This window comes from Vulpes lagopus, chromosome 2, assembly GCF_018345385.1.
Source record: "Vulpes lagopus strain Blue_001 chromosome 2, ASM1834538v1, whole genome shotgun sequence".
Lineage (NCBI taxonomy): Eukaryota > Metazoa > Chordata > Mammalia > Carnivora > Canidae > Vulpes > Vulpes lagopus.
This window is the reverse complement of record NC_054825.1, coordinates 173,503,634-173,530,183: the sequence shown is the minus strand read 5'-3', so window position 1 is coordinate 173,530,183 and position 26,550 is coordinate 173,503,634. Positions and strand designations below refer to the sequence as shown.

The window sequence follows — 26,550 nt, the reverse complement described above, 5'->3', positions numbered from 1 at the left end:
TTAAAAATTAATAATAAAAATTAAAATTGTGTACCCATCACCTAGCTTCAACAATTATCAACAAATGCCCAACCAGTTTCATCTCTAATTATTCCCCTCCCCTTCTAGGTGATTTTAAAGCAAAACCTGGGGATCATATGCTATCCAGAAATAAGTAAGTATATGTATCTCTTAGAATTAGAGGTTTATTTTATGCATAATTAACACTACCATTATTATGTCTAAGAAATTAACGCCAATTTTTTTGCCGTCTAATTAGCAGTTTCCTGTATGATGTGTAATTTCTCTGTTCTGTTCTCGTAGTGATTATTAGAAGTCATTTAACTCGATCAAGTTAAAAATGTTCTTTCTTGCTGCCCCAAGAGGAATTGCCACACAGTGATAGTCCAGAACATCATCCACCAGACCGATCAGCATAACTAGCCAGAGCACTAGGTTGTGGCTGGATTGGTGTTTCCTCAAGACCACTTAAATGGTTGAGAGACAGACTTACCCAAAGCATTTGCAGGTGAGCAGCGAGATGATTCTTGTATTGAGGGAGAATGGCCCTAGGGAGGGATCTTCTGAAATGGCTGCTTCTGAGGAGGAGGGGCTCTACATAGAGGACCCTTATACATGTCCAGGGACTCTGAGCAACTGTCGAAGCTTCTTCTATTTCCTGTCTGATCTACCACTTCTTGTTTGCTCCTTCAGTTCCTGCACACTGGCCTCTTCAATGTGACAGGAACCATGTGAGCAAATGAGAAGTGTTAGCATACACCAGACTGCCTCCAACCTCAGGGCCTTTGCATTTTCTGTTTGCCCTGCCTGGAATGCCTTTCCATTAGATAGCCACATGACTCTCTCTTCAGGTCTTCCTCAAATATAACTCAGGCTTCCCCTGACCACTCAACCTACCATTTCAACTCCATACAGATATTTGCAGCCCTTCACTTCTTTCATTCCTGAAGCACTAAACCACTAATATTCTCTGTATTTTACTTAATTCATCCTTGATAATAGCCCTGACACACACTAGAATGTAATTTCTGTGAGGGCAGGATTTTTTAAAATACACATTCCCCCTTTCAACATTTTATTATGGAAAATTTCAAGCATACAGAAAAAAATGACAATCCGTACAGTTGCTGTTATATCCCCCACCTTGGTTTATTGTGTCATATTTACTTTGTGTGTACACATGTTTTTTACTAAACTATTTAAAAGTACAGTTGCACCTCAAGCAAAGCAAGGATTAGGAGCATCAACTATCCATGTATTTTTTTTTTAATTTTTTTTATTTATTTATATTTATGATAGTCACAGACAGAGAGAGAGAGGCAGAGACACAGGCAGAGGGAGAAGCAGGCTCCATGCACCAGGAGCCCGATGTGGGATTCGATCCCGGGTCTCCAGGATCGCGCCCTGGGCCAAAGGCAGGCGCCAAACCGTTGCGCCACCCAGGGATCCCTGTATTTTTTTTTTTTAAATCCACATACAACTTGACTCCCTACAAACTTAACTACTGATAGCCTGTTGCTGAGTAGAACCCTTACTGGTAACAGAGTTGATTAACAACTATTTTCTCTGTTATATGTATTATATACTATTAAAGTAAGCTAGGGAAAAGAATGTTAAAATCATAAGGAAGAAAAAAGACTTTTATAGTACTGTATGTGTATGTATTGAAAAAAAATCTGCTTGTAAATGGACCCATGCAGTTCAAACATGTATTATTCAGGATTAGCTGTAGTTTCCAAACACCTTGACACTTCACTCCTAAATACTTAAGTATGTATCTCTGAAAAATGACATGTTCCTTCATACCATTATCACTTCTTTTTTTTAATTATTTATTTATTTACTTGAGAGATAGCAAGGGGAGAGTACAAGCAGGGAGGAGAGGGAGAAGCAGGTTCCCTAGGAGCAGGGAGCCACATGTGAGGCTCAATCCCCGGACCCCAGGATCCTGACCAGAGCCAAAGGCAGATGCCTAACCGAGCCACCCAGGTACTCTGTCACTTCTAAGAAAAACTGACATTTAATTCCTGAATGTCTGATAACTCAGATTTCCCAAATTGTGCCCCAAAAGTCTTCTATACTGTTGGCTATGTTTTGTACCAGGATCCAATCAAATTCTGCATTGGTTTTTTAGGTGTCTACTGTTTTTTAAATAGTACAATAGCCCCCCATGCTCCACCACTCCTGCTCTTATAAGATGGGATTTTTTTTTAAGAGGCCAGGCCAGTTGTCTTGGGGAATGTTCCCCTCTCTGGATTGGCCTAATAACTTTCTCATGGTGTCATTTAGCTGCTCTGTTTTCTGTAGTTCTTAAATACTGGAAGTTTTCTCTAAAGGCCTGATTAGATGCAGGGTAAGTACTTTCTGCAAGAATCTTTCCTGTGTATCTTCCTTCTTGCTTCTCATCAGGAGGTACCTGATGCCACGTTGCCCCAATAGTGATGGCCACAGCTGTCTCCTTCAGAACGAGCTCTCTTCCCTTTCTATCATTGACAAGTGACCTGTGGGGTGGTTCTAGAACGGGTGGTTCTGCTGTGGCACCCCTGCAACTTTACACATCTTCACATAAGCCCCACAGAGAAAAACTTACCTGTGGACTGGCCCAAACTGGCAGAAGGCCTGGTGAGTCCCCCTGAAACCAAGGGAGAGGAGCAGTTTTGTGAAGAGCTGCCGTGAGGCAGTTTCTCATCCACCTCTGTCTCTTGCGGGAGACTGCTGCAAGGCCCTTTGTCACCTACCTCTCCTGTCAGTACTTTCTTCCTCATTCCTCCTTAGGGTATAAGCTGCAGGCTATAAAACTACTCTGAAGCTTCCGTGCTGAGCACCTTACCTGCCCTATCTCCAGCCTTCTAACAACTCAAGCCATATTTTGTTATGACTCCTATTTTACAAGCGGGGAACCTGCCACTTGCAGCCATCTGCTGGTTTGTGTGGCAGTGGGTTTCGTTAGTGTATCTGTATCAGAGGGTTCAGTGCAGAAAATGGAAACCTCCCAAGGCGTATGAAATAGAGACAATATGAGCAATTTGGGTATAGCGAAGTTGGACATAGTATCGCACCTCTATTTCATTATATTCAACTCAGCATAAGCCAGCATTTTACAGGTTTCAATGCAGCTTTGTAATAGGGTTTTGCATTATCTTAAAAAAATATATCCAGGGTGCCTGGGTGCCTCGGGTGGTTAAGTGTCTGACTCTTGGTTTTGGCTCAGGTCACGGTCTTAGCACAGATGCTGCATGAGATTCTCTCCCTCTGCACCCACCCCCTTGCTCATGAGCGCTGGTGCTCTCTCTCTAATAAATAAAATCTTTAAAAAAATGTGTCTGGTATTGTCACCTTGAGCGGGGCAAGCACTGTGGTCTGAGCAGGGGCAGTGGGAGCGCAGACTGACAATGCAGACCACTGGGGCACTATTCATCTCTCCAGCTCTAATCTGCTGTTGTACTGGGGATCTAATAGGCCAGAGGTCCCATCTAAACAGCCACCCTACAGCAGCTCCCCACTCCAGGTGGCCTGATGGGAGTTCCAGACCAGTGTTATCTCCTGGGACATTGATGTAGCAGCCAAGTTTATTGGTGCCGGGCTGTCACAGCTGGTGTGGCTGGTCCAGGGGCTGGCAGTGGAACAGTGGTTGGCAGCTTGATTATTGGCTCTGCCAAGAACCTGTCTCTCAAGCAGCAGCTCTTTGCCATTCTGGGCTTTGCCCTGACTGAGCCATGGGGCTCTTTGATGGTCTCCTTTGCCATCCTTTTTGCCATATGAGGCTCCATGGGGTTCACCTACCTGTCCCTGTTTCTTCAACTTCAGGCCATACCTGGTGTTAAAGCATGCCAAGCTTTACAATTAAACATGTTTCTCTAAGAAAAAAACAAACAAACAAAAAAACCAAACTGGTATTCAGCTAATAAAGACGAAAAGAAAATTAAAATATCAGCGTATTTTGCAACCCCTAATGAGTCTAAGCATGATGTCTGTGGCTACAAACATCACCAAAAGAGAGACAACCAAATATGTGCTTCCAGATGGAAGTACTCATCACTAGTCATGAAAAGTTTTACCAAAATAATCAAACCTGAATCTGATCAAGCTTCTAGATTCAACTTCTGATTCACAGGAATTTTAGAGGACAGTGGAACATGTTAAACTGCGTCACAGGAAACAACTGGAAAAAAAACTAGATTCTGGAAAACCCTACAAGAAAAATGACCTACATTTTCTTCAGTAAGTGCACTATTGATGGAGGAAAAATGGGAGGAGAGAGTTAGAGGAAGACCATATAGATTAAAAGAAATATAAGAGATAAATATTTGGGGATGCCTGGGTGGCTCAGTAGTTGAGCGTCTGCCTTCGGCTCAGAGCGTGGTCCTGGAGTCCTGGGATCGAGTCCCACATTGGGATCCCTGCATGGAGCCTGCTTCTCCCTCTGCCTGTGTCTCTGCTTCTCTCTGTGTGTCTCTCATGAATAAATAAAGTCTTTTAAGATAAAAGATATATATTTGGATCCTAAATGAAGCAAACTGCAAAAGGATTTGTTTTTAATTCAATTAACATAAAGTATTACTAGTTTCAGAGGTAGAGTTCAGTGATTCATCAGTCTTCTCTGTAATACCCAGTGCTCATTACATCATTTGCTCTCCTCAATGACCATCACCCAGTTACCCCATTGCCCTCCCCACCTCCCCTTCAACAACTCTGTTCCCTATGATCAAGTCTCGCTCTTTGATTTTCTCTTATTTTTCTCTCCCTCTATGATCCTGTTTTGTTTCTTAAATTCCACATAAGAGATCATATAATTGTCTTTCTCCGATTGGCTTATTTCACTTAGCATAATACCCTCTAATTCCATCCACATCACTGTAAATGGAAATTTTTTTTGATGGCTGAGTAGTAGTCCATTGTATATATATACAACATCATCTTTATCCATTCATCTGCTGATGGACATCTGGGCTATTTCCATAGTTTGGCCATTGTGGACACTGCTGCTGTAACCATTGGGGTGCATGTGCCCCTTCGAATCACTGTGTTTGAATCCTTTGGTTAAATACCTAGTAATGCAGTTGCTGGGTCGTAGGGTAGCTCTAGTTACAATTTGTATATTCTATTGATGAATTGACCCTTCTATCATTATATAATGACCTTTTTGTCTTGTTACAGTTTTTTACTTAAAAGGCTCTTTTGTCTGATACAAATATAGCTTATCTTCCTTTCTCCCTCTCTCCCCTTTCAGACTCTATTAAATATGTTGTTTTTTTGTTTGTTTGTTTTTTATGATAGTCACACACAGAGAGAGAGAGAGAGAGAGGCAGAGACACAGGCAGAGGGAGAAGCAGGCTCCATGCCAACGTGGGATTTGATCCCGGGTCTCTAGGATCGGTCTCTAGGATCGCGCCCTGGGCCAAAGGCAGGCGCCAAACCACTGCACCACCCAGGGATCCCTCCCCTTTCAGACTCTATTGATGCATGGTTTGTTTATCTTAATGGTATCCCATCGTTCCCTCAGGCTTTTTTACTTTTTCATTCTTTATTCCACTTGATCCAGTCTGTTGTTGATGCTCTGTCTTACATTTTTCATTTCATTCATTGTATTCTTCAGCTCCAGAATTTCTTTTGGTACTTTTTAATGACTCCTGTTTTTTCCCTGATTTATTGAATTTCTTTCTGTGTTTCCTTGTAGCTCACTGAGCTTCCTTTACACAACTATTTTGAACCATCAAGCAAATTACAGGTATCTTTTCTTTGGGGTCAGTTTCTGGAAACTACCCGGTAGTATCATGTTTCCTTGATTTTTCGCGTTCCTTGAAGTCTTGCATTGTTGTGTTTGCATTTGTATAAGAAGCAGCCACCTTATCTAGTCTTACTGACTGGCTTCAGGCAAGGAATTCCTTCTATCAGCTTCCGTTAGGGATTCTGAGGCTTTCTCAGACTTTTTTTCTTGGATATACTTCTTGTTCCCTCGATGGGGGGTGGTGGATGCTTTTTAAGATCCTATGCAGAGCCCAACCAAGTGCTCACTGCCTCCCATGTGCTTTCCCTTGGGTTGTGCTGATTGCTCAAGTTTGTGTGCTTTCTCCCAGTCCCACTGGGTCAGCCGGCTTTCTGCACATGTGTACTAGCCACCTTCAAAAACTCTTACAGTCCTCGGGGGTGCACAGGGAGCCCGCCATGGGTGGGGGGTGAGGTATGTGGAGCACTGGGATGCCCATGGATCAGTTGAGGGGATCCACAGGCAAGGCATAGGCATTCTCCTTGATGTCTGCAATGCGATTAGTAGGATCCCAGTCCCTTGGATGCGCCCCAAGACCCCCAGCTGCCATTCTCCCAGCTGCTTCCTGACCCCTAGTTGTGTCGAATTTCTCTGCAGTGTATCCAGTTTGCACCACTGGTGTAATAGAACTTCTCTGCTGGGGACTCGTGGGTGTCCACAGAGGTTCTCCCTGAGTGGCTTTCAGAAACCATGTTATTTGGGGGAAAGAGGGTAGAAAAACTATTTCACCATTTGATAGATCACTCAACTTTTTCAAAGGTGCAAAACTATGCAGGAAAAATAGGTTTCTTCCTCACCTCTTCTAGCTATGAGCAGGGACTGCCACGACTGGTTTCTTGCGTCTCCTTCTGAAGGTAATTTATACATTTGCAAGGAGACCTTCCCTCCCACCTGCCCGTCCACTATCATAGCCTGTTATTCTGATGTTCTGAACCTTGCTTTTCTCCATTAACAATAGTATTTAACTGTCATTCCTTGTCAATCTGATATTCTTAAGCTTTTCAAATTGTATGACTAATACATGAATATATTCTGATTAAAAAAAAAAAAAAAGGAAAACATTCCAGCAAAGGCAGTATACACACAGGGAAGCAGTACAGTGTAGTGGGTAAGGGGTTAGGCAATGGAGCCAGACTGTCTGGTTTCAAATTCAGGCTCTCCTGCTTACCAGCTGTGAGACTCTGAGCAAGTGGCTTGACCTCTCTGTGTCTGTTTCCTCATCTATAAAATGGAGTTAATGACACTTTCCTCATAGGGCCATTGTACAGATGAAATGAGATGCTACATGTAAGGTGTGTAGAATAGTGCCTGATATTATAGGTAGGATGTTTGGAACAGTGCCCGGTATGTTGGAAATGCTCCCTAAATATCAGCTGCTCTCAGCACATGGGTCTCCTTTCTGGAGGTCAGAGATAAGGAGGAAATATTCCTTCTAAATTTTTTTAAAATTGTTGTTGTTGTAAGAACACCTAACACAGGATCTCCTCTCTTAACAGATTTTTTTTTTTTTAGCTCACAATACAGTATTGTTAACTACAGGCGCAATCTTGTACAGCAGATCTCTAGAACTTACTCATCTTGCATAACTGAAACTTTGTACCTACTGATTAGCAACTCCACATTTCCTCTCCCCGCCACCCCCCCGCCCCGCCCAGCACTGGCAACCACCATTCTACCCTCCGCTTGAATGAGTTTGACTATTATAGATAACTCAAATAAGTGGAGTTGTGCACTATTTGCCCTTCTGAGACTGGCTAGTTTCAGTTAGCATCATGTCTTCAAGGTTCCCTGATGTTGTCACATGTTACAGGAGCTCCTTTACTAAGGCTGAATCATATTCCATTGTGTGTATATACCATTTTCCCTCCATCAGGAATGTTCTTTCCTTCCTTTTACTGGCTGACCTCAGTCTCTTCCTCCAACTGGAAGCCTTCCTCTACACCCCAGGCTGGGTCACATGCCTCCTTTGAGCTGACACGTGCCCCTTTGTTTTCCCCCACTTTGGCCCTGATCACTCTGACCTGTGCTTCCTCTCTCAGTTCCCCGGGTCACTTTGCATCTCCTTGACTATATTGGGCTGTCATCCTCCGCTGAATGTCTGTCTTCCTATTCTCCTGTGAGCCTATGAAGGCAGGAACTCAGCTGTCCTGATCACCGCTGTTTTCCCAGCAAGGCCCCGCACAAGGTTGGGCATGACAAAACTCACGTGCACTGTGTCCTTGATGCTTAGTTCCGGCCTGATCACAGACTCGAGGTCAGTGAATTTGAGAAAAAACTAAAAAGCCCTTTGACTACTCCACCCTAGCACCTTCCTCCTTGCTTCACTGCCTCACAGTGCGTCCTGGTCACCCTATGCCTTCTCTCTTTCCTCTCTCCTCCTCATCCTGCACTTGATGCTGGCCCCACCCAGCTCCGAAGTCCCCCTTTCTTGGGAGCCTGCACCTCCCCATGCATTTCAGGCCCTCTGATGCTCAGCTGACCCAGGGAGCATCTGAGTTTTAAGTTTGCTTATTACCCTAGTGCTCAGACTTCTTACCCTAGTTTGCAGACTGTCACTAGGTCTCTGTGCACTGCCATTGTTCTCTATCATCTTTTTTCTTTAATATTTATTTATTCATGAGAAAGAGAGAGAGAGACAGGCAGAGGGAGAAGCAGGCTCCATGCAGGGAGCCTGACATGGGACTCTATCCCAGGTCTCCAGGATCACACCCTAGGCTGAAGGTGGCGCTAAACCCTGAGCCACCCGGGCTGCCCCTATCATCTTTTTTTTTTTTTTTTTTTAAAGATTTCATTTATTTATTCATGAGAGACACACAGAGAGAGGCAGAGGCAAAAGCAGGCTCCCTGCAGGGATCCTGATGCAGGGCTCGATTCCTGGACCCCGGGATCACAACCTGAGCCAAAAGCAGATGCTCAACCACTGAGCCACCCAGGTGCCCTATGTTCTTTATCATCTTTGTCAAAATGAATTTGGGAAGAAAACCTAACCTAGGAAGTATTCTTGCCAAAAAGAAAAAAGGAAACAAAAAAAAAAAAGGATGAGCTAGAGCCCCATATGTGATGAATAAATTTCAAAAGCATAATGAAGGTGAAATGAAGGTGAAAAAAGTCCACTGCATGAGGATATATGAGGTGCACTTTATATAGAATTTACCTAAAAATCGAGAACTGTTCTATATATTGATGAACATGTGCATGTTCAAAATATGAAACCATTTCGAGTGTGGGCCCCAAAAGGCTCACACACGTTTGAAAAGAAGCTCAAAACTGTTAGTAATAAGAGAAGTGAGGATTGAAATAATGGCAGTTATCACTACACGGAATTACTCTGACAAAAACTAGAAAGCTGGATAATGGCAAGCGTGAGTGGTGTTGGGAGGGTGCGGGAACCCTCACGAACTCTTGGTCTGAGTGTGGAAGGGTCAGCCATTGCGGAAAGCAACCTGGCACATACCTGTTCATGACCCAACAGTTCTCCCGAGAAGTCCCTGAGGGCCCTGCATGGGGGGTGCTCACAACTGTTTACAGTGGTAGTGGTCGGGGTTGGGGGGTATTGGAAGCAGCCTGAGTGTCCTCACTGGGGAGGAGATGGTACACTGTGGAGAGGGCATACCAGAGGGGCCCCGGGCAACCATGAGGAGCTGCACACTCTGGGTCCTAAAGCCTGTGCCAAGCGAGAAAAGCTTGAACACAGTCATGGGTATGTATATCAGAAAACACGCCCTTGGGGCGCCTGGGTGGCCCCCCCGGCTAACGGTTCTACTCTTGGTTTCCACTCAGGTCGTGATCTCAGGGTCATGAGATGGAGCCCCACGGCGGGCTCAGCATGGAGTCAGCTTGAGGTTCTCCCTCTCTTTCTCTCTAAGAACAAATAAATCTCAAAAACAACAAAAAAGGAACAAAGAAAATACACAGAAAATGATGGTATCCGTCTTACAGGAGCACACCCAACTAGAAGGATACATACGGGCATATTAGTGTTTGCCAGCAGAGGGCACGGAGAGCGACTGGGATATGGAGTTATAAGGGAATAAGTCAAATTTAAGACAAGAGATATCTTGTGGAGAATAATGAGCTGAGGGTGTGAAATTAGCTCAACCCAGGGCACCTGGAATCCGAAAAAGAGCATGCAAGGGTTGTTGGAGGATGATGAGCCCCAAATGTAGTAATGAAGTTATCTCTGGGGTGCAATCGGGGGGCTTCAAATACCATCTGCAGTGTATGCCTCTTAAAAAAAAAAAGAACAACGAATCTTCAGTGAATATAGAAAAAATAATTTGACAAAGCTGGTAGGGAGGATGTTGGTGTTTGTTACAGGTATTCTCTACGTTTTCCTAAATACTTTAAATATTTTATATTGAGATTTTTAGAAGACTTTCCTGTCACCACTGACCATGGGAAACAAAACACCTTGTCTTAAAAAGAAATACAATGAAAATATATTATTTGATTCTAGTCAGACACCGAGACCTCCTCTAAGCAAGGTGAGAGAGGTGTTTAGGACAGAGCATCGAACTACTGAGCCTTTCTGGTTGGCACCGTCGGGATCACAACTAAATCATTTTCCCATTAGCTGCCAGTTACATGGTTCATGCCATTTCCTTTCAAGTTCGTAGCCTAAAATAACCTCTTGTGCCCCCTTTGGAAAACACCCCTTTGGCACATCAAATATGTTTCTTTGGAAAGGCTTTACCCTCTTTAGAACACTTTGCAATTGGGGTGCCTGGGTGGCTCAGTGGTTGAGGTCAGGTCCTGGGATCAAGTCCCGCATCAGGCTCTCCACAAGGAGCCTGCTTCTCCCTCTGCCTGTGTCTCTGCCTCTCTCTGTGTCTCTCATGAATAAATAAATAAATACAATCTTTTACAAAAAGACGCTTTGAAAATAAGAATATATACATATAAGCAGAAAAGTGCACTTACTGTGACTGTACAGCCTGACAAATTTTCGCAATCTGAATACCCCATGTAAGCAGTGTCCAAATCAAGAAAGAGAAATCCCCTCTAGTCACCACGCCCCTAAGGATAACCACTCCCCTGGCTTTTATCCCCCTCAATTGGTCTTGCTTGTTTTAGAACTTTATTTCTAGAATGGTAAGGTTAGTCTTTTGAGTGTGGCTTTTATCATTTAGTGTAATGCTTTTGAAATTCATCTCTGTAGTTGCAAGTGCTAATAGTTCACTGCTTTTTATTGCTGAATAGTATCCCTTATATGCATATGGCATAATGGACTTACCCATTCTACTGGTAAGGAGCATTTGGGTGGTTTCCAGCTTGGGGCTAATATGAATACATTCAGAGCATTTGGTAGATACAGATGGGGGGATTCCCAGAGACAAATGGCTGGATTATAGGATAGTCCTAGGAGAGGCATCCGTCCTCTTTAGGAGATCTTGGCATTGTGATTTTTGTTTTCTTTTTTTTTTTTTAAGAGAGAGCATGCAAGTAGGAGGACTTGATCCCATAACCCCAAGATCATGACCTGAACCAAAGTCAAGAGTTGGACACCCAACTGACTGTGCCACCCAGGCCCCAGCATTGTGATCTTTTAAAGGAAATGATTAGTACTTCAAAATGTATTGATTGAAGACCAGCTTATATAATGAGAAGAAGGAATCATGAAAATTCAAATTTGACATCACACTAGAACAAAACAGATCCCTTTTATGACTGGTGACAGTAATGCCCCAATGACGATAACTTTTTGCTTTTACTAGACATTTTACACTTGCCCTTAGCCAAAAGGCTGAGACCTATAACTCCCAACTATCAACAGTTACCAACTATTCGAAAATAAAAATATGTCATATTGTTAGCATGGCCCTATTATTAACCAAGGTATTTTAGCTAAAGCTCACAAAACGTACTTGACAGGTCATGTACATTATTATTTAAATTTTTCTATTAGTCCTTAACGTAAATGAAAATCAACAGAGAAAAACCATTTTAAATGTAAAGTGGATTGACTACAAACCAAATTACTCATTTTAATTTTGATCAGAACACATCTCCTGTATTTTATTACCAAGCCATTGTCTTAACACTGAAGCTTCCAATTCCATTTGTTTGCCCACTTCACATGCACTGAGAGAGCTCCAGCTCAGAGAGAAAACGCGGTGCCTTGATGCTTGAGAGCTGAGGGAGGGAGGGAAGGGTCTCCCTGAGGACTGGGTGCCCCAAGCCGTTTTCACCTGAGGAAGCAGCCCTGTGACACTAGGGGGCACCATCGGGCGGAAAGTGGGCCTCGGGAGCGTTGCCGGCGCAGGTGGCCTCTTGCAGTCCACAGGGCCAGAGGACAGCCTTTGCAGACATCCGGGCCCTCGGTTCCCACTGCTACTGAGGACAGTCGTGTGATGATCCCCATCCTGCAGGTGGGCGAACGCACATAGCAAGTTGCGCAGCCCAAAGGAGGCCGAACTGGGATTTCAAGCTCGGTCTCTGATTCTGTGGCCTGAAGACATTTCCCACAGCTCCTGCTCTGATCCTGCTTTGTCCCTGTCCCTGGGGGGGGGGGGGGGGGGGTCGCCCACCTAGCCCCATCAGTGTGCCCTCTCTCTTTTCTAGCACGCTCTCTTCCCCCCTCATACACTCACCTGGAGCTCTCCTCACCCACCTGCCGCAAGCAGGTCTCCCCTCAGCCTGCAGCCCATGTCCTCAGCCTCCTGAGCTGCCCTCCCACCAGCCCCCACTCCTCCCCACCTCCTTGGCCTGGTCCAGCCCTGTCCTAGCCGCTGGGGTCCCTGTCTGGGCCTCCCCTTGGGCTCCCAGCCTCGGAGAGCACAGGACTGAAGCGCTGGGACTCAGGAGGCGCCTGTGGCTCCGCCTGGGGTCTCCCCCCTCCCAGGAAGACCCCGGTCCTGAGGAGAGACAAGTGGGGCACTCACCCTCCCAAGCCACCCCCTCCACCAGCACAGCAGCCTGGGAACCAGGCCTCGGGCGCGTCATCCTGCTCATGTCGCCAGACACGAGCACAATCTTGAATTTCAGGTCTATAAATCACTTGGGTGTGTTGGGGGGGGCTCATAAAACTTCCCTGCTGGTCGGCCTGCTTGACCCCTGTCCCTCCTCCAGACACCTGCCCCCTCCTGGAGAGGCCCAAGGAGGCCTGGGCTTATATAGGGGGCGCTGCTGTGGGAGGGGCTGGCCACGGAGGCGCGGACAGGGCAGGTGAGGAGCGGGCTCTGGGGTCTGCAGAGCAGGGGACCTGGGGCGCCCGGGCCAGTGACAGCCTGAGCCTTGGCCCTCCCTTCCGCCCAGTGGCCCCCCGCGGGGGTTGTAGGAAGATTCACTCGACCTGCCATCAGGGCCCAGCGGGCAGCTGGGCCGGGAGGGAGGGTGCTGGGGCCCGTGGGGCTTCCCCCCCTGCCCGCCTCTCCCTGGCCTCATTCCTGCTTCTGGGCCCCGGGCAGGACTATGGCTTCTGCGGCGACAGAGGCCGAGAAGGGGTCTCCGGTCGTGGTGGGACTGCTGGTGGTGGGCAACATCATAATTCTGGTGAGCCCCTCCCCGCCCCCCCCCCCCCCCCCCCCCCCCCCCCCGTGCTGGGCGCCCAGCGGGCAGGTGGGGAGGAGGGGACAGCCCCGGGGTGGGGGCTGAGGTCCCAGGACACCCCCCACTCCCACTGCCACGGCCAACACTGCAGGCTGCCGGCTCAGAGCAGCCTGGATTCCAGTCCCAGCTCCGCCACCCCCCAGCTCTGTAAGCGGGAGCGAGCCGCTCTACTTCTCTGCCTCCCCAACTATGTGGATCGTGTCCCCATCGTGGGGATTGTTAGTGGATTATTCCCCGGATGGCCCTCAGCTCAGAAACGGTGCTTGACTAATGCTATCCTCATTACCACGATTCTAGACATAAAGTGCCTGCTGGGGCCCAGGAGGCCCACAGTGATGAATATTAACCATAGCCACGTCTTTTCATTAATATTTAAATTTTTTTTAAATTTATGATAGAGAGAGAGAGGCAGAGACACAGGCAGAGGGAGAAGCAGAGGGAGAAGCAGGCTCCATGCACCGGGAGCCCGATGTGGGATTCGATCCCGGGTATCCAGGATCACGCCCTGGGCCAAAGGCAGGCGCTAAACCACTGCGCCACCCAGGGATCCCCAATATTTAATTTTTTAAAAACGTGCTACCTGTACATGGCTCTGGAGCCAGACAGCCTGGGTTCAAATCCCAGCTCTGCCACTTTCTCCCGTGGGATCTGGGACCAGCAACACAATGTCTCTGGGCCCCAGTTTTCTCATCTGTAGATGGAGAGAAAAATAGGAGTGCGGATGAGTTATTGGATTAATGTGCTTAGACCAGAGCGGGGCGCATGTGGCTCCTGGCTGTGTTGGCCGGAACAGCAGCCGTGCCCTGGGCTGGTAACACCGAGCACCAGAGTGTCACTAGGACTGGCGCAGGGTGTGTGCACACCCAGTGCTCTGCGAGCATTTTGATTGTCGCCAAAGGTATCCACGGAGCAGCCTTCCTGTCTCCTTGCTCCCTATCTCTCATCCCTAGGGGTGCCTAGATTTTTAGGGTCTCCAACGCTTCTTTAAGCAAATATACAAGCGCATAGGAAAGAGCACAGATACCCGTTTTCCTCCCTTTCTGTCCAAAATACAGCTCATTGCACATCCTGTTCTGTGCCTCCCAGTTTCTCCTGCTCACCTAGTCTGTGGGCCACTCCACGTGAGTCCGCAGAGAGCCGCCCCGCCCTCTCCCACCACTGCAGAGCGCTCCCCCTGTGGCAGGCTGGTTCCTTCTCCGCGGTCACTCGGGAATAACCTTGTGGGTTTATGATCGTCGCCGTCCTGCGCGGGCAGGATTGGGTCGGAGGGTTGGCGCCTGTGTAGTTGTTCAGACCCTGGCCAGATGCCCCTGCTGGGGAGTAACAACACTATTGGAGGGAGGGCAGGGTGCCCGAGGGGCTCCTCTGTTCCAGTCATGTGCTCTGGGGCTTCGCATGTGGCATCTCCTTGGATCCTTAGAGCAACTGGCAGCTGGGGATGTTGGGGGTGGGGGGCAAGGGTCTTGCCGGGCCCCTTCCATTCTGGCCTCTGCCCAGCCCCAGCCGCCCAGCCCCATCTGCCCAGCCCCAGCCCTCCAGCCCCATCTGCCCAGCCGCTCAGCCCCAGCCCCCCAGCTTCAGCCCCAGCCCCCCAGCTGCCCAGCCCCAGCCGCTCAGCCCCAGCCCCCCAGCTTCAGCCCCAGCCCCCCAGCTGCCCAGCCCCTGCCCCAGCCCCCAGCCCCATCTGCCCAGCCCCAGCCCCCCCAGCCCCCCAGCCCCACCCCTGCTGATGCAAGGCGGCGCCCTCGCCTCCCAGGGCGCCCACCACCGAGGGCCGTGCAGGCTGGCAGGGCCCTCTCTAACCCGCCGCCCCGTGCAGCTGTCAGGCCTGGCCCTGTTCGCCGAGACGGTGTGGGTGACCGCTGACCAGTACCGCGTGTACCCACTGATGGGCGTCTCGGGCAAGGATGACGTCTTCGCTGGCGCCTGGATCGCCATCTTCTGCGGCTTCTCCTTCTTCGTGGTGGCCAGCTTTGGGGTGGGCGCAGCGCTGTGCCGCCGCCGGTCCATGATCGTCACGGTGAGGCCCCGGGAGGGCGCGGGCGGGCAGAGCCGGGGCAGCCGGGGCCACCGCAGCCCCCAGTGTGTCCCGCGGGGCGCCGCGCTTGGGCCTCACGCAGTCACTCTGTTTAATCTTGCCATAGCCCTGGAACGGGGCACGGCTGCCACCCTCAATTTACAGAGAAAACTAGGGCACAGAGAGGAAGGGACGGATGCTCTGCCCAGGAGGACGGCTCCTGCGTGGCAGGCCTGGGATGCGTGGGGACCTCAGCTGGCTGGGCCGAGTCTGTGCTCCTGAGCTCTGTGGAAACAGCAGTAGCAGCACAGCTACCCTAAGGGGTGCTCAGTGCATTCTAAGTGCTCTGCACAGATCGGTGCGTTTATTCCTCACAACCCACCAGGAGATGCCAGCATCATCGCGAGCCCATTTGACAGAGTTGAAACTGAGGCTCAGGGAAGTGCACAGTGAGTGGGTGACAGAGCCAGGATTGATTGATTATTATTTTTAAATTTTTATTTATTTATTCATGAGAGACACACAGGCAGAGGGAGAAGCAGGCTCCCTGTGGGGAACCTGATGTGGGACTCGATCCCAGGATCGCGACCTGAGCCAATGGCAGCCACTCCACCACTGAGCCACTCAGGCGCCCCCAGAGCCAGGATTTAAATCTGAGCAGTTCAGCTTGAGCCTTCCCCTTATTTTCTGCCAGGAATAACCACCACCACAAGAACCCACACTTGCCAAGGACCTCTCCTGTGCCTGGCACCGGGCTAAGCATCAGCCCCCTCGATGTCCCCAGCAGCCCTCTGATGTTGCTGCTTCTCTACCCATTTACCAGATGGGAAAACTGAGGCTCAAAGGGGCCAAGGGCCTGGGGTGATAGAGAAGGCAGGAGTTCCAATCCTGGCCCCCCTGACACAGAGCCAACACTGTGATTCTTGTGCAATTTGAGGCCTTTTAGGTTCCCAGGAGCAGCTGCTCATTCAATCAGCAAATGTTGACGGAGCTAGAACCGGGGGCCAAATCCTGCACAAGGGCACTGGGGTGATCCAGAGAGAAAACAGAAAAGCCCTTGCCCTGGGGGGAGGATGCTCCAACTGTGGACAGTGAGGAGGGAAGGGGGATCTGGAGCTGGGGAACGGGATGGGGTCACCTGCAGGCAGAGAAGGCGAAGGCCTGGAGACCTGAGGGAGGGAGCCCCGAGTCTGCATGAAGAGCGTTCCTTGGGGAGGGAACAGCAAGAGCAAAGGCTCTGAAGCCAGAGAGCCCCCCCAACACGCCCCCCTCCCGCCAGCCAAGACGGGGTGGGAGTGAGGGAGAGGCGATGAGGGCCGATGAGGGCCCGGTGAGGGTACAGAGGGCGGTGGGCACGCAGGATGGGGGCGAGAAAGGGAAGTGGGCCTGTCGGGGAGTCTCTCCAGCCTCGGGAAGGACTCTGACTTCATCGTAAGTAACATGGAGCCTTGGAAAGGCTCTTCTCTTTTTTTTTCTTTCTTTCGTGCATGCAATTCTTTGACATAAAAATTTAACCAAAGCCCTCAAAGCTCACCCCACTGGCAAAAAAAAAAAAAATCTATGTTTGTGTCTGTCTCGCCTATTGGTTTGTCATTAACCAAGACACGGAATTTTTTTTAAAAATTGCTATGGGAAACTGCAAACATAGAGTGAATGGCCTGAACCCGGCGTACCTATCACCTGGTTTCAACAATATCGACCGCAGACTGGCCAGCCTGCTCCCCTCTGCTCCACCCTCCGCCCGCATTCTTGTTTCTGGGGTATCTTGACGTGCATTCCAGACACCAAGTCATTTACCTGTAAATACTCGAGTGCACATTTCTCTGAGTGATAAGGATGTTTTTAGAGCAGCTGGGCCTGTTATGCTGCATCACCTCATCTCTTGGCAGAGGAGTTGGCACATCCACATTCCACCCCGCGTCGCTTTAAGGGAGACGGTGAGGGATGAGGAAAGAGATTTTTTTTTTTTATTTTTATGCACAACCACCATGCCACCTGGTACACCCTACAAATTCACCCACGTTCCTTCGTGTCTATCTTCCAATACCTGCTCTGCGTTCTCGGGTTGTCTGAAGAGTGTCTTTTTTTTTTTTTCTACAGCAGACATTCATTTTACTGCATCCAGACCAATAATTAATTTCAGGCAATACTTTACATATTTTCATTGATTTCATTTTCCCCTAACATTTTATTATAAAAAATTTTCAAACATACAGAAAAGGCAAAAGCCTTGACCCCATCCCATCTCTCCCCAGTACCTGGTGCTCATGCTCATCGTCTACATCTTCGAGTGCGCCTCCTGCATCACGTCCTACACTCATCGCGACTATGTGAGCTGGGCAGAGACCAGGGGAGGGGCATGACCTGGGGGAAGGGTGGCAAGGGTCTGGGTCTGGGGGTGGAGTGGAGGTTGACCCCCTCCCGACCTAGTCCCACCTGGACCCTGTTCTACCTGGACCTCCGCAGATGGTGTCCAACCCATCCCTGATTACCAAGCAGATGCTGACCTTCTACAGTGCAGACACGGACCAGGGCCAGGAACTGACTCGCCTCTGGGACCGCATCATGATTGAGGTGGACGAGGGGGGTTGAGGGGGTGAGGGGGTGGGGAGAGCAGGGGCACCCATGGCTCTGGACCCCAGAAGTAGGAGAGGTCCCATTACACCCACTGGTAGATGATACCCAGTCCTGTGGTTCTTCTGGGAGGCGGGGCTAGTCATGGCCTCTTTCCAGAAGAGTTAGACCCCGAAAAGGGAATGTTACTTGCCCCAATGTCACATGGCTGGTAAGCTGGGATCAAAATCTAACATCCTAGATCCACAGTCCCTGCTCTCTCTCTCTTTCTTTTTTTTTTTTTTTTAAGATTTTAAAAATTTATCCATGAGAGACACAAAGAGAGAGGCAGAGACACAGGCAGAGGGAGAAGCAGGCTCCATGCAGGGAGCCTGATGCAGGACTCGGTCCCAGGACCCCAGGATCGCGACCTGAGCCAAAGGCAGACGCTCAACCACTGAGCCACCCAGGCGTCCCTCAGAGCCCCTGCTCTTGACCATTGCAGATACTTTCTTAAGAATGAGGCAAATCATCATAATGAACATTTAATGAGCACTAACTTTTGTTGTTTAAATAAGCATTTTTAAAGCTTATTTAAGGGATCCCTGGGTGGCGCAGCGGTTTAGCGCCTGCCTTTGGCCCAGGGCGCGATCCTGGAGACCCGGGATCGAATCCCACATCGGGCTCCCGGTGCATGGAGCCTGCTTCTCCCTTTGCCTGTGTCTCTGCCTCTCTCATTCTGTGACTATCATAAATAAATAAAAATTTAAAAAAAAAAAAAAAAAAAAAAAAAAAAAAAAAAAGCTTATTTAATCCACATAACCACCCCATAAGGGAGGTCAGCTTTTTAGCCATGAAGAAACCAAGGTGAAAGGTCGAGTGGCTTATACAAGGTCACATAGCTGGTAGGCCAGAGAACCGGAAGGATGCAAACTCAGGCCACCAGTTTCCAGAAGCCACATTCTTTTTTTTTTCTCTTTTTTAATATTCACTTTTTTACTTATTTGAAAGAGTGAGAGAGAGAGCGTGTGCGTGGGTGTGTCGGGGGGGCGCGTGAAGGAGCAGAGGGAGAGGGAGAGAGAGTCTCAAGCAGACACTCAGGGGATCCCTGGGTGGTGCAGCGGTTTGGCGCCTGCCTTTGGCCCAGGGCATGATCCTGGAGACGTAGGATCTAATCCCATGTCAGGCTCCCGGTGCATGGAGCCTGCTTCTCCCTCTGCCTATGTATCTGCCTTCTCTCTCTCTCTCTCTCTCTCTCTCTCTGTGTGTGTGTGACTATCATAAATAAATAAAAATTAAAAAAAAAAAAAGCAGACACTCAGAGCCCAACGCAGGGCCTGACCCCACAACCCTGGTATCACGACTGGTCTCAACCTGAGCCGAAGCCAAGAGTCAGATGCCCAACTGACTGCACCCCCCCAGGCACCCCCCAGAAGCCACCTTCTTAATTAAACCCAATGTGATATGGAACAAGAGAAGAATTCTGAAGACCCAGGGGACAGTGAGGTCCCAGTTTGGTTCAAGTCCCACAGCTAGCCAGGACTGGAACTCATATTTGAAGGAGCCTATGTTCTCATCATTCGGAGCTACCAATTAAAACACCCACAGGGGCCAGAAGAAGCCAGACATTGGATCTAGTCCCACGTTGGGCTCCCTGCATGGAGCCTGCTTCTCCCTCTGCCTGTGTCTCTGCCTCTCTCTCTCTCTCTCTCTGTATCTCTCATGAATAAATAAATAATAAAATCTTAAAAAAAGAAAAACAAAGCCCCCATCAGCCTCTAGGTGCCCGGCAGTATCTTCTGCTCCCGGTTCACACACAAGACACTGCCCGCCCCCAACTTCGAGGCCCAGGCCCCAATGGGGGTTGGTTAGGGAAGTCGGGTCCAGCTGTGGCCAACCTGGCCCTTCCTCTGTCCGTGACCTCAGGTGAGTGGCTGTCCTCTCTGAGCCAGGGCCTGCCTCACCCCTGCCTTTCTCTCCAGCAAGAGTGCTGTGGCACGTCTGGTCCCATGGACTGGGTGAACTTCACGTCAGCTTTCCGGGCAGCCACCCCGGAGGTGGTGTTCCCCTGGCCTCCGCTGTGCTGTCGGCGGAATGGCAACTTCATCCCCCTCAATGAAGAGGGCTGCCGCCTGGGTCACACGGACTACCTGTTCACCAAGGTGCGTCCCTGCCCCCCCCCCCCCCACCTGTCTGTGCATCAGTCTGTCCCGCCCCCTCTGGTTCTTTTTTTTTTTTTTTTAAAGATTTTATTTATTTATTTATGATAGAGAGAGAGAGAGAGAGAGGCAGAGACACAGGCAGAGGGAGGAGAGGGAGAAGCAGGCTCCATGCACCGGGAGCCCGACGTGGGACTCGATCCCGGGTCTCCGGGATCGCGCCCTGGGCCAAAGGGAGGCGCCAAACCGCTGAGCCACCCAGGGATCCCCCCTCTGGTTCTTTATCTCTTCCTCCCACTTTCTTCTCCTCCTCCCCACTCTGGCTTCTTCCTTTCTCCCCCTCCCTCTGGCAGTCTCCGCCCTCTCCCCATCTGTCCCTCCCTCCCTGCAAGCCCGGGGGAGGCACAGGGTCTGTGTGATCCGGAGCTGGCACCTGCGACTTTTTCTCAGGTTGTCTGGGAATAAGGGCAACAGGAATCCCAGCAAGGGCACAACAGCCATAACAGCCGATGTTTATTGAGCCTCTATGCTGTACAGGGTCAAAGCTTATAATGATCCCATTTTAAGGAAGGTGAAACTGAGTTCACCTGCCAGTGAGGGATGGAGCTGGGACTGGATTTGAGTCAGGCCCCAGGTAGGCGCTTTAACTAGTGCAAGGTGCGGCAGAGGCAGAGCGAGGAAGCAGAGGGGGTGAGGACCTCTTCCCATGTCCTGTGGGCTTGTGGCTGTCTTGGGCCCTGGGGCCCTGCAGCCTCACGTCTTTTTTTTTTTTTTTTCATGAGAGAGAGAGGCAGAGACATAGGCAGAGGGAGAAGCAAGCTCCCCATGGGGAGCCTGATGTGGGACTAGATCCCAGGACCTTGGGATCACACCCTGAGCCAAAGGCAGAGACTCAACCGCTGAGCCACCCAAGTGACCCAGCCTCACGTCTTAGATCAAGTGTCAGGAGAGGGGAGCCTGCACCTGCACCTGCACCGACTGTCCTCACCAGTGCGTGCAGGGCGTCATTTCACGGACTCCCCACGATTAGAATCGGAGGCCAGCGCTGTTGAGATCGTCACTTGGAGATCATCACTTCACGGCTGGGCAAAATGAGGCTCAGGGAGTCAGAACCATTCCTAGGTGCCATAGCTAACGAGTGGCCGAGCTGGAGCGCAGCCCCAGACTCCAGGCCGCACACCTGAGCCTGGGTTCTGAGCCGCTTCCCAGTCCAGTCCTGCTCTGAGGCTCGGGCCCCACTCGGCCTCATTCCTAAATGGGGAGGTATCAAACCTGCCCCGATCCTAAAGGAAGGTGAGATTTCGAACCCCGGAACTTGGGGGGCAGCATGGAAAGCCAGCTCTAAACCAAGTGGCCCTCAGGCTGTCCTAGCCACCCCCCTCCTGGGCACCTCCTCGGGTGGTGCTGGGGGTCAGCATCACATCCCCGGCTCCCCAGAACCATTCTGGGCCGTGACACCACCACAATCCCCGCTGCACGGGTGAGAAAACCAAGGCTGGGGAAGGAAGTGACCTTCGGAAGGGCACACCCTGACTCCCCTTCAGTGCTAGCCGGGGCATTTCCTCAGACCACCGTGTTCCCCCTGCGCAGGGCTGCTTCGAGCACATCGGCCACGCCATCGACAGCTACACGTGGGGTATCTCGTGGTTTGGGTTTGCCATCCTCATGTGGACGGTGAGAGGCGGGGAGCCTGCGGGCTAGGTGGGGTGTGGGTGCGGGTGCGGGGCTGGAGCGCCCCTCACCTGACTGCCTCCTCATCCAGCTCCCCGTGATGCTGATAGCTATGTACTTCTACACCACCTTGTGAGGAACAAGAAGGGAAGGCCACCTGCACGCCTCGACCACCTCCTCCTCCTCCTCCTCTTCCTCCTCCTCCTCCTGTGCCCGTTTCCTCACCTCTCCCCTTACCACCTCCCTCAACCATCCCTCCCTCCCCTCTGAAGAACTTTCACCAACTTTCTGAGCCCTGCCAGGACTTGGACATGTGTACATGGACCCCTAGCCCTTGACCTCATTTCACTTTGCTGATTCCTGGCCCATCTTTCAGCATCAACTTAAAGTCCTGCCCTCAGGGACCCTTCCCGGATCCCACTACCCCATCCCCAAGGCCTCTCTTGTAGCTCCCCGAGCGCCTCCTGCATGGTTGGCACTTCTGCTAAATAGTTCGTGATTGTTGATTCTCCCGTAGACTGTGACTGCCATGAGGGGAGGGACAAGCTCTGTCCCGGCCACTGTATTGTCCCCAGCAGAGGGACAAGCATCGATAGTCAATAAATACTGGTTGAATGAATTAATTCTTTTTCTTCTGGGCCGAAGGCAAACGCACAAGAACTCTTCCGACGGAAGTGGCTGAAACCTGACGGGCCCTGACTGAAACATAACAAGGAGTTTCTTGGCTTGTGTAACTGACTCAATTATTGCTGGCTTCAGGCATGTCTGGATCCAGGAGCTCAATCTGTTCCCAGGAAACCTGCTTCATTCTCAGACAGGATTTTTCTGGCAACATCAGACTTACATCTTTATAGCTAAGCCACGTAGCAGTAAGAGAGGCCCCTCTCCCGACAACTGGAGCCAAGGTCGGGGATTCAATCTCATTGTCTTAGTTTAGAGTCTAGGCCCATCCTTTGGTTGGGGAAGGGAGGGTACCTGAATTACTACTGCTGCTAAGGATGGTGTTGGGAAGTGGGATGATTTGTCAAAGGAAAATTAGAGCGCAGGGCTGTTGGGCTGCTACAGGTGGCAGGTAGCCTCCTCCTAGGGGCTGTAACTTCCAGCAAGTTCTCTAGTGGGTGCATGACAGACAGTAAACACTCTAGGCATCTCATCCTCATGAGTGTCCCCTCTCAAGCAGGCCAACCTCTGTCTGTTTTATAGCAGTTAGGACCTGCCAAGAGGGCCTGGCTTCCTTCCCCACCAAATGACATTTCCCAGGGTCCTCATTTACTCCACTGGTCTGCCGATGGTCTGCAAACGCTGAATTCAGATATTACCTTTTTTTTAAAATATATTTTTATTTATTTTTAAAAAGATTTTATTTATTCATTTGAGAGAGAGAGACAGAGATAGTGAGAGAGAGCACGAGTGGAGAGAAGAGAGAGAAGCAGGTTCCCCGCTGAGCAGGGAGCCTGATCCAGGGACTCCATCCCAGGGCCCTGGGATCATGACCTGAGCCAAAGGGACACTTAACTGACTGAGCCACCCAGGCATCCCTTAAAATACACTTTAAAAAACCTGTAATGGTCAAAGAGGTTTTTTTGTTAGGGTGAAAAACTGGAAACATCCATCAGCAGGGGGTGGGTTGTACAACTCATGTTATATCCTTGGACTGGATTTCTTGTGGCTATTTAAGAAGACAGAGCTATGTGAGCCAATGTAAAAAGATGTCATAATGGTATAAATAATTGGAAAGTATATATAAGGATGTTCATTTTAGTGACCTAAATGAGCCTCTGTAGCGGAATGGTTAAGTTAGTTGTGCTATGTCTATAGTCTAGAATACCACACAGTGGTAAAATATAATGCTTTAACATGGAAAAATCTCCAAGAAATGCAGAGGAGAAAAACTTGCAAACCACATACAGTACTTTTATTCCTATAGCTACATATTCAGGGCTGGTCTTTTCTTTTTAAAGAAATGGGTCAATGTTCTTAGAATAATGTTTAAAAGAGTGGAAAAAATACTTTAAAAACTCCAAGATCAGGGACGCCTGGGTGGCTCAGTGGTTGAGCGTCTGCCTTTGGCTCTAGTCATGATCCCGGGGTCCCAGGATCAAGTCCCGCATTGGGTTCCCCACAGGGAGCCTGCTTCTCCCTCTGCCTGTGTCTCTGCCTCTCTCTGTCTCTCATGAATAAATAAAGAAAACCTTAAAAATAAAAAACCCTCCAAGATCATTTGTAACCCTTCTGCTTAAAGATTATAAAAATTTAGAAATGGAAGCATCCCACGTTTCGTTTCCTGGTAAATCACATCCCCTCCCCAAATCTGGCCCACTCCCCCTCGATAATTGCTATCAACACATGATGAATGTCCCTTATGGCTTTTCAAAAGTTTATATCAACACATCTCTAGATATTTACATAAGTGCACACACATGTTTCACAGAATCATGCTTTAAAATATTGTGTTGTAACTTGCTTTCTTCACTTAACTATATGTTATGGTCACTTTCCATGTCAGTATTTATGAATTCATCTTTTTTTTTTTTTTTAACTTTTGCAATCCATTCCAGGGTATAGATGCATCACAGATCATCTTGAACAAGGCAAGAAGCAGAACAGGATACATAAGCGAGCTCATTTTTATAAAAATCATTTAACAATTAAGTTATATAAAAGTTTAAAAATTATATATATATGTGTGTGTGTATATGCACACGTATATATATGTATTCCCCACGAAGAACTCCTTTGAGGAGAGGAGCAGAATGGAGGGCTGAGAAGAGGAAGGTCTACACACCACACATAACTTTATAATATTTGAAAAACTTTTTACAAAGGTGTTTTTTTTTCAAAAACAGGAAAAGTGGTTTCACGATACTGAGCAACATATAGCTTTACTTTGCAAGCCAGAATTTTAAAACATCATGTAGATGTGATATACATCATATTTTATTTTAAAATTCTTTTCAAGCTTTTGTTTATTTATTTTAGCAAAAGAGTAAGAGAGAGAACAAGCAAGTGGGAGGAGGAGTAGAGGGAGAGGGACAAGCAGACTCCACATGGAGTGCAGAGCCTGACATGGGGCTCGATCCCACCACCCTGAGATCATGACCTGAGCCGAAATCAAGAGTTAGACACCTTAACCTACTGAGCCACCCAGACCCCTACACACCATATTTTAACACATAAGAGCTGCTCCGGGCTAACTGACCTAACTGGCTTTCCTAGAGGCCCTAGGATGAAAATCTCCATCACCCTGTGCACATATTTGACTGCCTCATAAACATGTCAAGGAAAGGGGGTGATTCTGGCCTAATCTGCTTTTAAATTCGGGTGTGCCCTCATAAGCAAGTTCACAGTGACCTTGTCTGTGACTCAGACTCTCTGAGGGAGGCCAAGGGGCAGCACCAGGTTCTCACAACCCCCAATGCACTCTCTGAGCCTCAGTGTGCCTCTCTGTGAAATGGGGGTTCTAACAGTCCCTGCTTCAGGGCCCCATTCATTCTAAGAGCTCAGGAACTAACAGACCTTTTTATTGTGAATCAGGAATTTTCTCAGTCCTGTGTAATCAGGATCGGGTGCAGAAATCCACCATCTGCGGGGCACCTGGGTGGCTCAGTGGTTGAGGTCTGCCTTTGGCTTGGGTCATGATCTTGGGGTCCTGGGATTGAGTCCTGCATCCAGCTCCCCACGGGGAGCCTGCTTCTTTCCCCTCTGCCTATGTCTCTGCCTCTCTCCTCTGTCTCTCATGAATGAATAAATCAAATTAAAAAAAAAAAAAGAAATACTATCACAGCTCAGGCTGTGTGAGTCCCAATTTCAAATATTTGGGGCTCCATCATGCCCAGTGTTCAGAAGCTGATTCATCAAGGTGACTCCTGTACTTGTGCTACTTTAAAGAGTGAGGTCATACTTGAAAATACTTCGTGCTTTCGCTGAGGGATGTCCAACCCAAGGGCTGAGCATACATTAGAGTTAATATACTTTTCATTGGAGAGTTTTTAAAGAGTGTTTGTGGAATTAATGGAGGCTGGTATTCATAAAATCAGTTTTTCCCTTAAAAATCACATTTCAAAAGAGTACTTAAGTCATACATGGGAAAATACTTGGGAAATTATTCGATGCAAAAAGATTACAAAAGAGCATGCTCAGTACAATCACTTTTCTGATAAAAATATAAATATGTGTACATTAGCATTAGGCTTGTAAAACAAAGTCCCCCAAAGCTTATCACTGGTTATTAAGGAAGAGGTGATATTTGCAGGGGATTCCCATTTCACTCTTTGGGCATTTTTGTATTTTCCAAATAGTCTATGATGATTATTGCTGTCTGCCAAAAGCAATAAATAAATGTTAACAAAAATATCACTGTGAGACATGAGATGGGCATCCAGGAAAGAATGAGTCTGCTAAATATTTTCAAATGTTACCTGAGCAGTTAAAACAGGTCAGGCCTTGCCAAACGCTGGGGCCTGGGTGTTGAGCTGGCCTCTGAGAGGGCAGGTAGGCAGGCTTCCACCTCTGTCCCATATCTGCCACCACCTTCCTTGGCTCCATCTGGTCACATACCTGCAGAATATGGCTCATTCAGCTGGACTGGTAGCAGTGTGGCCTCAGCCAGCAGAACGGGTATGTCTGCCCTGGCCCCTCCACTCCGATGCCCACTCCTGTGGGTGAGAGGGAAACTGAGAGATGAGGGCCAGGAGTTCACAAATCTGTTGCAACCTGTAGCTTCCCTGTCACTTCTCTGGCTCTCCTCTCCTGCTAAGCTTTGTTTCCTGGCAGTAATTAAAACCTTCTGCCACTGCCATAGCTGCTGCTGCTGCTGCTGCTGGAACCATCACAGC

General features: G+C 48.8%; 1 protein-coding gene and 1 pseudogene across 2 annotated transcripts; both read left to right on the top strand.

Annotated features, from left to right (window-relative positions):
• Positions 1-1,356: 1,356 nt before the first annotated feature.
• LOC121480882 lies at positions 1,357-4,312 on the top strand (annotated as a pseudogene).
• A 7,736-nt stretch (positions 4,313-12,048) lies between these two features.
• UPK1A (uroplakin 1A) lies at positions 12,049-22,477 on the top strand. 2 transcript variants are annotated; one of them, XM_041744914.1, is made up of 8 exons: positions 12,049-12,135; positions 13,174-13,258; positions 15,135-15,335; positions 17,588-17,662; positions 17,799-17,906; positions 19,868-20,047; positions 21,635-21,718; positions 21,807-22,477. In XM_041744914.1, the coding sequence occupies exons 2-8, from the start codon at positions 13,178-13,180 to the stop codon at positions 21,849-21,851; spliced, it is 774 nt and encodes a 257-aa protein (XP_041600848.1). In that variant the 5' UTR covers positions 12,049-12,135; positions 13,174-13,177; the 3' UTR covers positions 21,852-22,477. The 2 variants fall into 2 exon arrangements, with proteins under 2 accessions (XP_041600848.1, XP_041600849.1); XM_041744915.1 differs by lacking the exon at positions 12,049-12,135 and having other exon boundaries at positions 12,809-13,258.
• Positions 22,478-26,550: the final 4,073 nt, after the last annotated feature.